General features: G+C 45.6%; 1 protein-coding gene across 1 annotated transcript in view; it reads right to left on the bottom strand.

Moving 5' to 3' along the window:
• USP34 (ubiquitin specific peptidase 34) overlaps nucleotides 1-14,756 on the bottom strand; it is a 1,009,100-nt gene that overhangs the window by 71,625 nt on the left and 922,719 nt on the right. The window contains exons 72-73 of the mRNA XM_029593702.1: nucleotides 3,213-3,317; nucleotides 2,970-3,094 (exon numbers count right to left, since the gene is read on the bottom strand). Coding sequence (XP_029449562.1) covers nucleotides 2,970-3,094; nucleotides 3,213-3,317 — 230 coding nt within the window. The remainder of the gene's footprint in view (nucleotides 1-2,969; nucleotides 3,095-3,212; nucleotides 3,318-14,756) is intronic.

Below are 14,756 nucleotides of genomic sequence, written 5' to 3'. Positions count from 1 at the left end.
TCCCCTAGAGGATCCCAAGCATTTTGTGCCTGGCATGCTCTTCAGTCAGTAACTGAAATGGGATGGGCTCCGCCATCACCCTCACAAAAGCTGAGAAGGTTAAGTCCTCGGTGGAGACGTCCTTCACTCTTCTGGAGGAGAAGGGTCTGAGGGGAGACCCTCAGAGCCGTTGGAGGACTCTGTGGTGTCATCCCCACAGGGGTCATAGGGATTCTCATCCTCACTGAAACCACCAGGGGATGGGGCCCTAGGTGCTCGGCCTTCATCCAGACCTGCAGGCACCAGTGGAGCTGGATGAGGTGCTGCACGCTTTGGCATCTCAGCCAACCTGGGTGGAGCTTCTTCCTCCAAGGATCCGGCAACAACCACTGTATTGGCAGGGGAGGCTGTGGTGCCCTTACAGGCACTAATGCCAGCCCGGGAACCGACATCAGCTGGGTCAATAATGTACCAATGAGCACACTGAGTTTCTCTAACAGCAGTTCTAAGACGGTACTGGTTTTGGTGCCTTTAGTGCCACAGCACTGATGCCCTGCATCGCCCGCCAGGTGGGCTCACCGCTCAAGCTCCTCCACAAACATCGCCGATGCCAACACCGACTGGGAGGAAGGAGATGTGGCTGGATCCTCTTTGTAACAGAGAGGAGGATTGGCAACTGGCATCAGGACTGGTGGAGACTGTCGCGGACTCCCGGCATCTATCAAGGACTGTTGCTCCTTGCTGCGGGGTCGCTTTGGGGGCATCACAGCATGAACTGGCTCATCCCCGTGACCAGCACCATGCATCAATGGGGACATATGCTGATGCTTATTCAGCTTCCCTCGATGCTCGGCAGGGTCCTTCCCTGGTGCTGAGGGCAATGTCGAGGAACCAGATGGTGGTTGGTCTCCAGCGCCCCTATTCGCCGATGAAACTAAAGGTCCCGTCGATGTTGATGGCTTGGTGTCCATTAATGTGGCTCCAAGGCCCTTCAATGCCGATAGCTCAGTCTTCTCAGAGTTGTTCCTTCTTGTCAAGCCGAAGACAACATCCCTTCAGGATCATCTGTTTGTATTTGTGGCAACCTCGCATGTAAGCGAAGCCTTCAGGCAGAGGACAGATACATGAAGAGGATCCATGATGGACATGATCCTTGGACACCAAGGGCATCGCCGTAAATCAGACGCGGCCATGACTGGGCAAAATAAATGGAAAGCAATATCAAAATTGATGGCGGTGGGCACTGAAGACGCGCAGCCGCGGGGGTATCGACCACAAAAGGAAACTTACTGATATACCATGAAAACCCTGATTAGGAACACTATAGGAAGGACTGAGAGGGATTCAGCAAACACAGGTGAAAGAAAAATCACAAAATAAGCAAAAACCAGCAAAGTTTTACAAAACAGGCCCAAAAGAGCTCACCAACCATGAATCTGCAGATCCATGGAAAGAGAGAGACTGAAGAGGGACCCTGCGTGGACGTGTGGTATAGGGCATGCCCAATTTGGCAAGTCAAAGTTCTATAAACTTTGACATAAGTTTTCCGTATCTGGACTCCATCTGATGATGTCATCCATGTATGAGGATTACCATCCTGCTTGACCTTGGAGAACTGTTTTGATCCCATTTTCTTGTTTTTGCTGCGGTTGCTAAAATGTGTTGTATGAGGCTTCCCTTGCTACGGGCGTTTAAATTGTGTGGTCATAAGAAATGTGGGGTTTTTTTTTAATCAAGTCAATATACATTTATTTTGTTCCACCGCAAGCAGTAAGTTAAAGAGTCACAATCATACTAAGGAGGAGGACACACTTATCTCAACATAGAGGACCATATTTTTTATGTTTCTCATGAGCCCTTGATTGTACATTGGCTTTACGCCACTTCCGAAGCTGGAGTTAAATTCTCCGCGTTAAAAAGGATGAGGCCTTGTTCTGAGCCCAAATTTTGTATCAAAGTATCATAGCAGCTCAAGGCTGCTTGAGGGCCTAAATTCCAACAATTTGGCAAGGCTCCAAGACATTTCCTAGATTTTGGGGCCAGTTTCAAGCTTGTCTTGTTTGTATCACTGACATGCAAAATCTTGTTTGGACCTGAACAGCTTGAGGAGACATCCTTGAATGGCTACCACATCTGAGACATTATTCCCTTGCCTGAGGTAGTGATGAACATTTTGCGAGAGCATCAAGACCACCTCGAAGCTGCTAACCTTCTCTGATTTCATATTCAAGTGGAAAATAACAGAAGAGACAAAGGATAAAGTTTTACTTCAGAAACACATCTTTAAGAAGAGAAAAGAAAATTATCCGTCTGTGGACCCAGTTTGACATGCTTCAGTGAAGCAGAAAACTACAAAGAAGCAAATTCATGAACAATAGACAAATAGTTGATCCAATGCCATGTGGATTCCCTGCCATGCATTCACAAAGATTTTTTGGGAAAGCTCTAGGTGGTTCTTCCTATGACATCCAAGAACAGGTCACATGACCCATGTCAGCACATCAACTAAAGCTGCTTGTCAGAAAAAAGAAAAATACTGATTGCTCACAGACCTTAACTTCCAACTTTGGTAAACTGGGTAACAATCATACTTTCTTTTTTTGCGTGGAAAACACTACAACTAATTTGCTTAATGTATAGCATTATATTCACATATTTAACAAAAACCCTTGTGAGCTGAGTAAACAGATTTGCTGGATTTCCAAATCACCAGGTTAAGATACCTTACACTGGACCAATATAAGAATTATCTAATTTGATTACATAATCAGTTTTCAAAACCAGATAGGTCCTTTCTGCAGATGACATCTAGAAAATAGACCTAGGTAGTCTCAAAAGCTAATGAATTGTTATGCTAGCCCAATCAAAGAAATTACCTGCTGTGTGTCCAGTTTTGTGCTGGATCATTATGGCTACTACACCTCTACATTACACAGTGACAAGATGAAAACCATTTCAATGGAGACCTACTATCCAATTTGCTTACATACCTTACTGGTTTCAACCATAGTGGGCAAGAGGCACATATTCAACTCTGGGCGAGGAGGACGGATATTGCTTTTGCTTCCTATTTGTTTCATGTTTTCACGACATGGGAAATAGGGTCCAAGAGACACTAAGGAATGCATAAATTAGACAATGAGAAAGAAGAAATATTAAAGTAGTATCCCATTTGTGACAAGAAGAGTTAACTTAAGAAATTCAGATGCATATTATATTATAAAAGCACATACTTGGGATATTACTGTGGTGGTATGTACAGTGGTTGTGCTGCAGAAATGGAACCAGTGTATGCAAGAAATCATGAGGGCTGAGCAGCACAAGTTCTTTGAGGACATCTAAAAACAAAAAGATACAAAAGGTGTAATTTTTCTACTCCAATATGTTCTTAGGATCACCCTGTACATTCCAAACCTGATGCATTAGCTTTGTGACCTGTTCTACATAACGGCATAACTTGATCTTTACTGAAAGGAGATTCAATTTCTTTCAAACTTCATACAAACCTAAGTATTTAACAAAACAAATAACATGAGTGCAATGGTTCTCAAACACATCCTCAGCTGATTCTCTGCCAGGGTATCCACAATGATTATTTATTTATTTATTTATTTATTTATTTATTTAAAGAATTTTTATATACCGGGGCACGTAGCAAAACATCACCTCGGTTCACAGTGTAACATAACATAGCAAATAGCTTTACAATGAATATAAATAACGGTTCACAATATAAAATGATATAGTAGCAGGCTTTACAATAGATTATTATCTGCTTGTAAACTATATACAAGAGACTGAAAAATTAACTATATACAAGGGAGGAGGCAGTCAAAGTTGACTGATAACATGGGCAACAGTAAAGGTTTGGGGAGGAGGGGGGGTGGCGGAGAGGTAGGGTGAGCTGAAGGGAATATGGAATGTTAACATGGGAAATAGTAAAGGTTAGGGGAGGTGGGGGTGGGGGAGAGGTAGTGTGAGCAGAAGGGAATATGGAAGTGGGAGGAGGAGGGAGAAGAGAAGGTGGGTAGATGCGGGAAGTGTATTAGTAAGTTTGGATCAGGTAGGGGGGTAGAGTTGTAGATGTGGATGGTATAATTATGTATAATTAGATATATTTGCATATCATTGGTCTAAATTAGTTTGCATATTTTGGCAATCCTGAAATTTAGATCTGTTTGTGACCCTTGAGAACTATTGTTTACTAATGCTGTAGAACAGGGCTTCTCAAACCTGTCCTAGGGACCCCCACAGCCAGTTAGGTTTTCAGGATATCCACAATGAATATGCATGAGATAAATTTGCATACCATGGAGACTCAGAGCCACTGTAGAGTCACTTGACAGGTTATTGCTTAGTCCTAATTAGGTAGATGCAGAAAGCAAGTTTGCTTACTGTAAATCGGGTTCTTCATAGACAGCAGGATGAATTAGCCATGTCATGTGGGTGATGTCATCTGACGGCATCAAATAGAGTCATCTCTCTAGCTTGGACCTTGTTCTAACCCAACATGGCAAGTCTTATGTTCCTATGTTCTTATTAGTTCAGTAAAGTTTTACTACTGAGCATTCACAGGAGTTCCCGCATGCACACTGCCTCGTGAGCCCCTCAATCCATTGTAGAACTTAGCTTTAGCTAGGTAGTTTGACTCTCCAGGGAGGCAAGCAGGTATTAAGCATGGCTAATTCATCCTGCTATCTACGGAGAAAGCAAAATTGCTTACCTTGTAATAGGTGTTATCCCAGGACAGCAAGATGTAGTCCTCACATGTGGGTGACATCACTGATGGAGCCCTATGCGGGAAAACTTTCTGTCAAAGTTTCTAGAAACTTTTGACTGGCCCTGTGAGGCCACTGAGCATGCCCAGCATGCCATGATATTCTCTGCCACAGGGGTCTCTCTTCAGTCTCGTATGTAGCAATAAGCTTTAGCAAAAAATAAAATAATAAAACGTATCGGACCCAACTCCGCGGGGTGGTGGGTGGGTTTCGTGAGGACTACATCCTGCTGTCCTGGGATAACACCTATTACAAGGTAAGCAATTTTGCTTTATCCCAGGACAAGCAGGATGCTAGTCCTCACATGTGGGTGATTAGCAAGCTAAAGGCTTTGTCGGTAGAAAGGTCTTCTAGGTTCTTTCCTTTGAGGCCTACGAGACTGTGTGGCCGGTTCCTGCGGAATCAATGAGAGTTGTCGCAGGGTTTCTGTGTGCTCTTTCAATTGAGCAACTGCATCTTGTACCTTGGAACCAAAAAGATTATCACCAAGACATGGGAGGTCAACCAATTTCTCCTGGACCTCAGGCCTGAGGTCCAAGGCTTTAAGCCAAGCCCAACGTCTTGCACTTATTCCAGATACAGCCACTCTGGATGCTGTTTCGAAGCCATCATAGGCAGCACATACCTCGTGCTTACCCGCCTCCAGCCTTTTGTGGATAATTGCCTGGGCAGCTTCCTGATGTTGTTGTGGCAATGATGGTATGAATTCCTGCATCTGTTTCCACAGATTTCGTTGGTACTGAGTCATGTATAACTGGTAAGATGATATTTTAGTGTTCAACATGGCTCCTTGATAGACCTTTCTTCCCAGGGAATCCAAGAATTTGTGATCCTTTCCTGGGGGAATGGAGGAATGTGGCCTAATTCTTTTGGACTTCTTTTATGCAGATTCCACCACCACTGATTGGTGAGGAAGCTGTGACTTTTGGTAGCCAGGAGTAGACTGCACCAAATATGTTGTGTCCATTCTTTTATTTACAGCCGGCACTGAGCAGGGATGCTCCCAAAGCCGATGTTGCAGGTCCAGAAGGACATCTATGGCTACAACTTGCTTTGGAGGGTGTACAAACTGGAGAACCTCTAATGTTTTCTGTCTTGAATCATCTTCTGTCACCAAGGTGAAAGGTATGGTGTCCGCCATTTCCTGGATGAAATTGAAGGACAAATCCTCCGGTGGAGATTTCTTTCTTGGGTCTGGAGGTGAAGGATCTGACATGAAATCCTCAGATGAGGTGTCTGTTTGTCCATTGTCCCAAGAATCATATGGATCTTCTCTAGGTGGAGATAGTGGAGAAGGTCGAGGTGGACGAGGAAGCCCTGAAGGACCCAGTTGAGGGTCATTGAGGGGTATGCCTTCAGGCTCTTTCCGAGGTATGGGAGGAAGAGCATCGACTACTTCATCAAATCTTTTCATTAAGAGCTGATAGAATGCCAGTTCTGGATGTCCTGGTTGTTCAGGTAAGCTTGGCATCGATGGTATCAGGGCCGGAATCGAAGATGGCGTCGGTGTCATCGATGGCTTCGACAATGGCACTTTAGCTGGTATCGGTGCAGGCACCGGCATCGATGGAATCGTCGGCATCGGTATTACCGGCATCGACGGGGTCGTCGGCATCGATGTATGTTCGGGAACCGGCATCGGCGAAGGCACTGGTAACTGTTCCTTAAGGGCCTGAAGCACCGCTTGCTGGATAAAATCAGACAATTCCTGCGGAACAACTGGTGCAGGCAGAGCAGCTGAACACGATGGAGGCGTCGATACCCCTTTCACAGAGCCCTGTGGAGGTTTGAGTATTGGGATTTCTTCCGAAGGTGAAGGCCCCGGCGTCGAGGGTAGCGGTGTTTCCTGTAGTTTAAGCCGCTTAGTGGTCGGTTCCTCTGGGGAGAGAAGTGCCGCTGGAGTCGATGTATGCCGATGTCGGTGACGGTGTTTCAGCCGGTGTTCGATTACTGACCTTGTCGATGCCATCGATGTTGATGGTGATGGATGATCTCCGGACCCCTCCGGACGTCGTTTTTTCAATATTATTTTCTTTGAAACTCTGGCCGGAGACGATTTTGTTGATGTTGAGGGAGAAGGAAGAAGCTGCAAGTGAAAAAGATGTTCCATCTTCTCTTGGCGAAGTTTCCTTCCTTTAGGAGTCATTTCTGCACATTTAGGGCAGGTTGAGACATCATGTTTGTCCCCCAAACAAAGGACACACTCGAGGTGTGGGTCTGTAATGGACATTGTCCGATTACAGACGGGACAGTTTTTTAAATCCGGTAGCCATTTTCTATCGACAGCCGTCGATGAAATGAGAGAAAAAATTATGAGAAAAAAGCTTTTATTCAGGGAGTAAAAACGAGACTATGATTACTCACCAGCTGGTGGAAACTTGAGAGAGATCCCTTGTGGGAGAAAATGAATGAGAAAATAAATGACTTTTCAGTCAGAAATTACTGTGAGAAAACTCACAAGGCTCCTAGCTCTGCGATGCTTACAGCAGCGCAGAAAAAAGAAGACTGAAGAGAGACCCCTGTGGCAGAGAATATCATGGCATGCTGGGCATGCTCAGTGGCCTCACAGGGCCAGTCAAACTTTCTAGAAACTTTGACAGAAGTTTTCCCGCATAGGGAAATTTTTTAAAATTTTTTAAAACATGTCCAAATATCAATAAAATATTTAAAAACAGCAGACATCGCATAATACCCAATAATTAAAATGGCAGTCAATCAAGAAAAATACATTTAAAAACCCACCTTTACTTACCCTCTCCAGCAACTCTCCTATTCCTTTCCATTCCAGGCCAATAGCACTCACCAGAAGCAGCAAGGGCTGCTGAAGCTCTGTCCTCATAGTCCTCTTCCTTAGTGCCCACAACCAGTCACTCATACACACACACCCCCAATTAGACCCCAAGAAAAGTCTCGGTCTCTCACACCAGTCATCTTCCTGACCAGTTTCTCTCTCACGTACGCACACTAGTCATCTTCCTGACCAGTCTCTCTCTCTCACACAGAAACACATCACCTCCCTGACCAGTCTCTCTCTCAATCACTCATGGTCTCTTATATACAAGCTCTCAATCACACACAAATGCTCACACCCATTCACACCAGCTCTTACCCAGGCTTCCATTCACACCTACACATACAAGCTCTCACCCAAGCACCCATTCACTCCAGCTCTCACCCAAGCACCCATTCACACCCACAGACACAAGCTCTCACCCATGCATCCATTCACACCCACAGACACAAGCTCTCACCCAGGCTTCCATTCACACCCACAGACACAAGCTCTCACCCATGCATTCATTCACACCCACAGACACAAGCTCTCACCCAGGCTTCCATTCACACCCACAGACACAAGCTCTCACCCAGGCTTCCATTCACACCCACAGACACAAGCTCTCACCCAGGCTTCCATTCACACCCACAGACACAAGCTCTCACACAGGCATCCATTCACACCCACAAGCTCTCACCCAAGCACCCACTGACACCAGCTCTCACCCTGGCACCCATTCACACCCACAGACACCAGCTCTCACCCATGCATCCATTCACACCCACAGACACAAGCTCTCACCCAAGCATCCATTGACACAAGCTCTCACCCAAGCACCCATTCACACCTAAACACACCAGCTCTCACCCTGGCACTCATTCACACACAGACACACCAGCTCTCAACCAGGCATTCACACAAAGACACACCAGCTCTCAACCAGGCACTCATTCACACCAGCTCTCACCCTGGCACTCATTCACAGACACACCAGCTCTCAACCAGGCATTCACACACAGACACACCAGCTCTCAACCAGGCACTCATTCACACCCACATACACACCAGCTCTTACCCAGGCTTCCATTCACACCAGCTCTCACCCAGGCTCCCATTCACACACAGACACACCAGCTCTCAACCAGGCACTCATTCACACACAGACACACCAGCACTCAACCAGGCATTCACACACAGACACACCAGCTCTCAACCAGGCACTCATTCACACACAGACACACCAGCTCTCAACCAGGCACTCATTCACACACAGACACACCAGCTCTCATCAAAAACATATTCTTCCTTCACTGCAGGGATGGGCTCCAGTTCCGCCACGGCTTTACTCTGGCGGGCCATCTTTTTGCTCCACCACGGGAATGGGGTCCTGTGGTGGCCTCTGTTGGGGTCGGGTTTCCTCTTCGCTGCCATGGGCTGTGGCGGCCTTGCTTGGTCGGGGTCGGGTTTCCTCTTCGCCGCCACGGGCTGTGGCGGCCTTGCTTGGTCGGGTCGGGTTTCCTCTTCGCCGCCACAGGCTGTGGCGGCCTTGCTTGGTCGGGGTCGGGTTTCCTCTTCACCGCCACGGTCCCATGGCGGCCTTGTTTCGTCGTTCAACACTTCTATTCCTCCCACCCCACCCCCGGGCATTCTGATGCCTGCCTCACCGGCCAATTAAAGGCTTCCTCCCTTCTTCCTAATCCAACTGGCATGTAGAAGGGAGGAGGTTTCCAATTGGCCTGTGCGGGGGCAATGAAGGAGGCGGAGGCAGAATGAAGGAGGCTTCCCATTGGACAATGGGGTAGGAAGAAAGGAGGCTTCCAATTGGCCCGCGGGGTCTGGAAAAAGGGAGAAGGAAAGTACAACGGGGCAGTGGGACACCGGGAGACATGATACACTTGCCGGTGTTTGGCGACACACTAGTTTGTCGCGACACACCGGTTGAGAAGCGCTGTTCTAAACACTAGGCTATTCCTCTCAATGCACAGGAGGTTTCACAAATGGAGATTTTGTATGCAACAGACGCTTTATTAATTTTGATTCCAGAGGATGAAGGGAGATCAGTTTTCCTTCCACTTTAGGATTGTAAACTTCACTGAGATCAAATGAAGAGAGGGAGAACAAGTAATGAAGCAAATCCTTGGGAGTATAGGGGAATGAGTGTAGAGAGCCTGTTCAACACCAAGATAAAAGCTGCTTCCATTTAAAGCCATATGCCCTTCTGGTGGATGGCTTCCTCGCTAAAATCAAAATGTTCTCAATCTTCTTAGATAGCTCAACATCCATGCCATTAAGTTGAGGGAGGGGAGGCTTGGATGACATAGATGACCCCCCTTCCCTTCCTGTGTTTGTATGGCCAGGTTGGTTCCAAGAGGAATTGGTGGATGGACTAACAACTTGATGAGGTAGGACAGCTACATTTGTCTGGATCAATCTGGTGCAATGAGGATAAGGCATGCCTGGTCCTTAAGCACCTTCTGCATCATCCTTGCCATCAACAGAAGTGTGAAAATGCATATGGCAGACCTCCATCTGGAGCGGATCTGAATTTGCTTTCAAGAATACAGCAAATTCTTTTTTAATTTCCTGTTGCTTTCGGATGTGATTGATGGGTGAACCCCAAAGGCCAAATAGCTTGTTTACTACATCTTGGTCCAGATACCCCTTGTAAGGTAGAAAACGTCTGCTGAGGAAATCTGCCAATATGCTGGAGACTCCAGGAAGTTAAGTTGCCTGAAGGAAAGCTTCGTGGCTGAAGGCCCATTCCTGAATTCTCTGAGACTCTTGGTAGAGGATTCAAGACCCTGTGTCCCCTTGCTTGTTTATGTTGATTTGGATCAGAATTCTTTTTATTTGAAGAAGATGAGAGAATACTCTCATCGTATGTCGAATGGCTCATAGTTCTAACCGGCTGATCTGGAACAGACATTGTGCTGAATGTGCACCCCACTCTCTGGTGGACACATCCACTGCATCACTTGATGAGATGAACTCAAAAAGGGGAAACCACCTTCAAGACCACTAATATCAGCCACCAATAGAGGGACATTTTCAACTTCAGGGTTACCCTTATGAATGTGAAACAGCTTGTCCCATTGTGAATGAAGGCCCCATTGGAGAGCTCTCATGTTTAGGTGAGTCATGGGGACTACACACACTGCCATTTGCCCGAGGACAACCAGACTAGGACCCGAGCTTGCGTCAGCAAGTTCTGGACTAGTGATCGAAGGCAGATTGCCATTTCTGATGAGAGGAATGCTTTTTCATCTAACAAATCTACCATGCCCTGATGATTCTCAGAGTAGAGATTCTGACTTGGCCAAATAAACTATGAAACCTAGTGACTGTAGGAGCTGGATCATCTTCTGCAAGGAGTCTAGCACCCCTGCCTGAAAAGTTCCCATCACCAGCCAGTTGTCCAGGTAAGAGAAAACACAAATCCCCCAAAGATTAACATATTCCACCCCTACTAGCAGCCATTTTATGAAGACCTTGGATCTATCAAGATGCCGAAGGGAAGAGCCTTGTATGGTAGAATGTTGTTCTCACACCCCTATCCATCTGTCTTACTGGAAATCTGAAGTATTTCCAATGAGGATAGATAAAGATGTGAGTATACACATTCTCAAATCCAGAGCACATATCCGGTCTCCTGCTTGGATGAAGGGTAGGATGGTGTAGAGGGCATTCATCTTGAATGTCTCCTATAACAACCCCCTGTTCACAGGCTACATAAATCCAGGACAGAGTTGAGTTAGATGGAACTGGATGGAAGGCTAAACATTGGTAAAGTGCTGGTGCCCAGGAAAAGCATAAACGTTACAGACTCTACAATTCTGAAGACACAATAGTCCTTGATGATCTTCCTCCACTCATCAAGGAACAGCCTAATCCCTTCCTTCTACTGGAGGGGTTGAAGACCGAGAGTCAGGGCTTCTCAAAAACTAGGCCATAGTTTGGGCTGAGACTGCTGAAGCATCTTTCATGCGTATGTCCTCAGACTGGAAGTTACTATTGTGGCAGCAGAGGTGTAGCACAATATTACTGAAATGGGTGGAAGGGGCATCTCTGGAAAAATGACTGCTTAAAAGCAAAGTAAGGATGCCTAGAAGGCGGCGGCTGGTTGGCTCCCAAAATCAGGGACTGAATAGCCACATGCTGTTACTTAATCTGGGCAACAGTTTCTCTGACTTTGTTCCCGAAGACATTGCCCCCAGAATATGGGATGTCAGCCAACTTGATATGAATATCTTCTCACAAACTGATAGCTCTCAACCAGTCTATCCATTGTACCCCAATGGCTTCTGTAGAAGATCTTGATGTGGTGCCAAAAGACTCATACAGCGACCAGATGATGTGCTGTTCACACACTTCTGCATCAGAAGAGCCTGCTGATAACTCTCCTGTTCCCTCTCCAGGGATTTCATGAGAGGCTTCGGCTTACTGATGCAGTTGTGTAAGCAATGCCCCATATAGAGCTGGTGAGCTGCAATGTGGGTGTTTAGTATTGAGCTCTAGAAGACTTTCTTCCCAAAGGTGTCCAGTAACCTGGGGTTCTTTAGGAAAAATCCTGGTCTTTTTTGACCTGCTTCAGAGCTAGAGTCTACTACCACAGACTGGTGCAGCAGTTGAACTATGCCAAAAACAAGAACTGGTTTACTCTGTATTTAAAATGCAGCTTCCTGGCTACTGGTAGGCAGGTAGCCATATTATCCCACATTCTCATTTTCAGGTTCTGCAAAATTTGATGAATTGGGATCATTGCTGGTTCAGAAGTGGTTTCCAGGATCCAAAGTAGGCCGAAGACCTCGGTGCAGGGATCCTTATCCTTCTGGACGTTGACCCTGATGGTCTTACCCAATTTGACCATGAACCTGGTATATGAAAGATATTTTTGGGAGGATAAATACTCCAGCAGGTCAGGTAAGGGGCTAGAGAAAATCACAGTAGACTTCTCCTCCGAACAGAAAGGTTGAGGGATGCTTATTACCCTGATGAAGATGGTGATTGGGGCAGAGACCTCTGTCATCTCTGAGGGGAACTCTTATGGTAGGTTTCAGTTGATTGTGCTCCAAGCTTCCTCCTCTGAATATTAGATGGACTCCTCCACAGAGATGGATGGCTTGCCTGATGGAGGTGGGTGAGCTTCCATTGCTGGAGTTTTTGATGGGAATTCCTGTCATGTAGAAGTGGGAGGGACATCCTCTTGAGGGAACAAATCCAACACCCTGAACAGAAAAGGCTGAAGGGTATCCTTCCTTGTTGCTGGCTGCCAAAGAGGTAAAGAAATTCTTCACCAGTTCTGTAATGTGGCTTACGTAATGCTATGTCCTCTGGGCTAGGGTTGAAAAGAGATGACTTCTGAAACCAGTATAGGGTCATTGTCTTAGGAAGCATACACCAGATTCCAGATAGAAGCCTCCACCTGGCCTATATATGTTAAAGATCATATGGAGATCAAAAGCATGATTGAGAAGATATTGTCTGGAATTTCCAGATGCAGCAGGATGAGTGTTCCAGGCACCGATGGGGGTCCCAGGATGAGGAAGTGAGATGGTAATATAGGCACCGGGACACTGATGGGGTCCCGGGATGAGGAAGTGAGACGTGATATATTGGCACCAAGAAGGATGAGGGCATCTGTGAAGTGTCCCTGTCAAAGTCTGCTGCAGCCAGTCACCACTGGAATTGATGGCTCTGACTGTGCTCTGTGTACTGTACCAATGCCTATTGAGTTGAAAGCATCTGCACTGACTGGTGTGTCAATGGAACCAGTGCATCGACAGTGCCTTGGATTCTTGCACCACTGGCACTAAGTTGAATGATGCTTCTTCAGTGCTGATGAACCCTGAGAGGGAGACAAAGCTCAGGAGTGTATTGTGGAACATGCCAGCTTGTGCGCCCAGCACTTCTGTGCCTTGCTCGACCTTGAAGCTATGGTGGATCCAGAAACCGGCATCTTAGGAGGAGGAGTCCTGTGAGAGAGGCCTTTGCTCAACACGACACGAAGGGAACCAGAGGAGGCCCCGATACACGAGAAAAAATAGCTCTCTCTCTTTACAGACCTGAAGGGCTTCTCCATTGTCCAGGCCTGGTTCCACTGGGATCTAGGTGACATTCATGCACAATCACAGCAATTAGCCAAGTTGTTGTCTAGTCCCAGGTACCTATAGCAGATGTCAAGGCCACTGTTGATGAATATCTTGTGGCCAAGACACAGATCTTGAAGTAGCTGGGTGTGGCCTTCTTGGAACCGTACATCCTGATATCTTTCTTAATAATTATGTGTGTGTGGTTTTTTTTTTTTTTAATAGCATTAAAAAATGCTGCCGAGAAAGCGAGGCAAAAATCAAAATGAAACTGCAAACGCAGATTTTGAGAAAGGATACTCATCTGGCAGAAGCTTGAATAAAAAAAGACTGAGGGGCTCACAAGGCAGTGCACATATGGAAATGTCCACGCATGGTGAATAGTATATTGAGCTAGAGTGATGGGTCTATTTGGTGATTCAGATGACATCACCCATATGTTATTTGCTAATTCAGCCCTGCTTGTTGACAGAGCAGTAAAACTACACAGGAGTAATAAAATAGATCTCATATCCCCTTTCTATTATGTAGTACTTTTATGAAAAGTGTCAAAAAAGAGAATGCAGTACAGAAAAAATTATGGCAGCACAGATTTATTATAGAACAACAAAAAAATCTTTGAATCTGTCAATACACTTCAGGCAATTTTATCACGTATCTAGTTGTGCCTTGCTGCTAACAATAGTATTTTTGGTGCAGTGACATTTATTCATCTTTTTTGTTCTTTTATTGGTTATTCATTTAAAAGGGGTTTCAGTGCATTTCTGCATGCATTTCAGTTTGACATATTAAATATATATTTTTCCACATAGCTGGACATTGCACAATGTGAAACTGGCTGATGATGCAAAGCTATGCTTCTTTGTGAGATGAACAAATTATATTATTTGTAACTGTCCAAGGATGTCATCTGTTTAATGATATACCTTATATGCTTCATAAAACAATTTCTTCACTTTGTTACTGTACATTCTGTTTAATGATAATGATTATGAGCTTTAGCATAAGAGTATGCAAAACCATGGTTCCCAGCCTTCTTTTCTGTGTGATACCTGCTATTTGTTTTTACTATGATTCTTTTTTTTTTTCTTACGGTTTATACAACCTGATGATATGAAGCTTTCTGCAAGAGAAGAA

The sequence above is a fragment of the Rhinatrema bivittatum genome, chromosome 3 (assembly GCF_901001135.1).
Source record: "Rhinatrema bivittatum chromosome 3, aRhiBiv1.1, whole genome shotgun sequence".
NCBI classification, from domain to species: Eukaryota; Metazoa; Chordata; class Amphibia; order Gymnophiona; family Rhinatrematidae; genus Rhinatrema; species Rhinatrema bivittatum.
The sequence above is the reverse complement of the archived record's forward strand: the minus strand, read 5'-3'. Positions and strand labels throughout refer to the sequence as shown.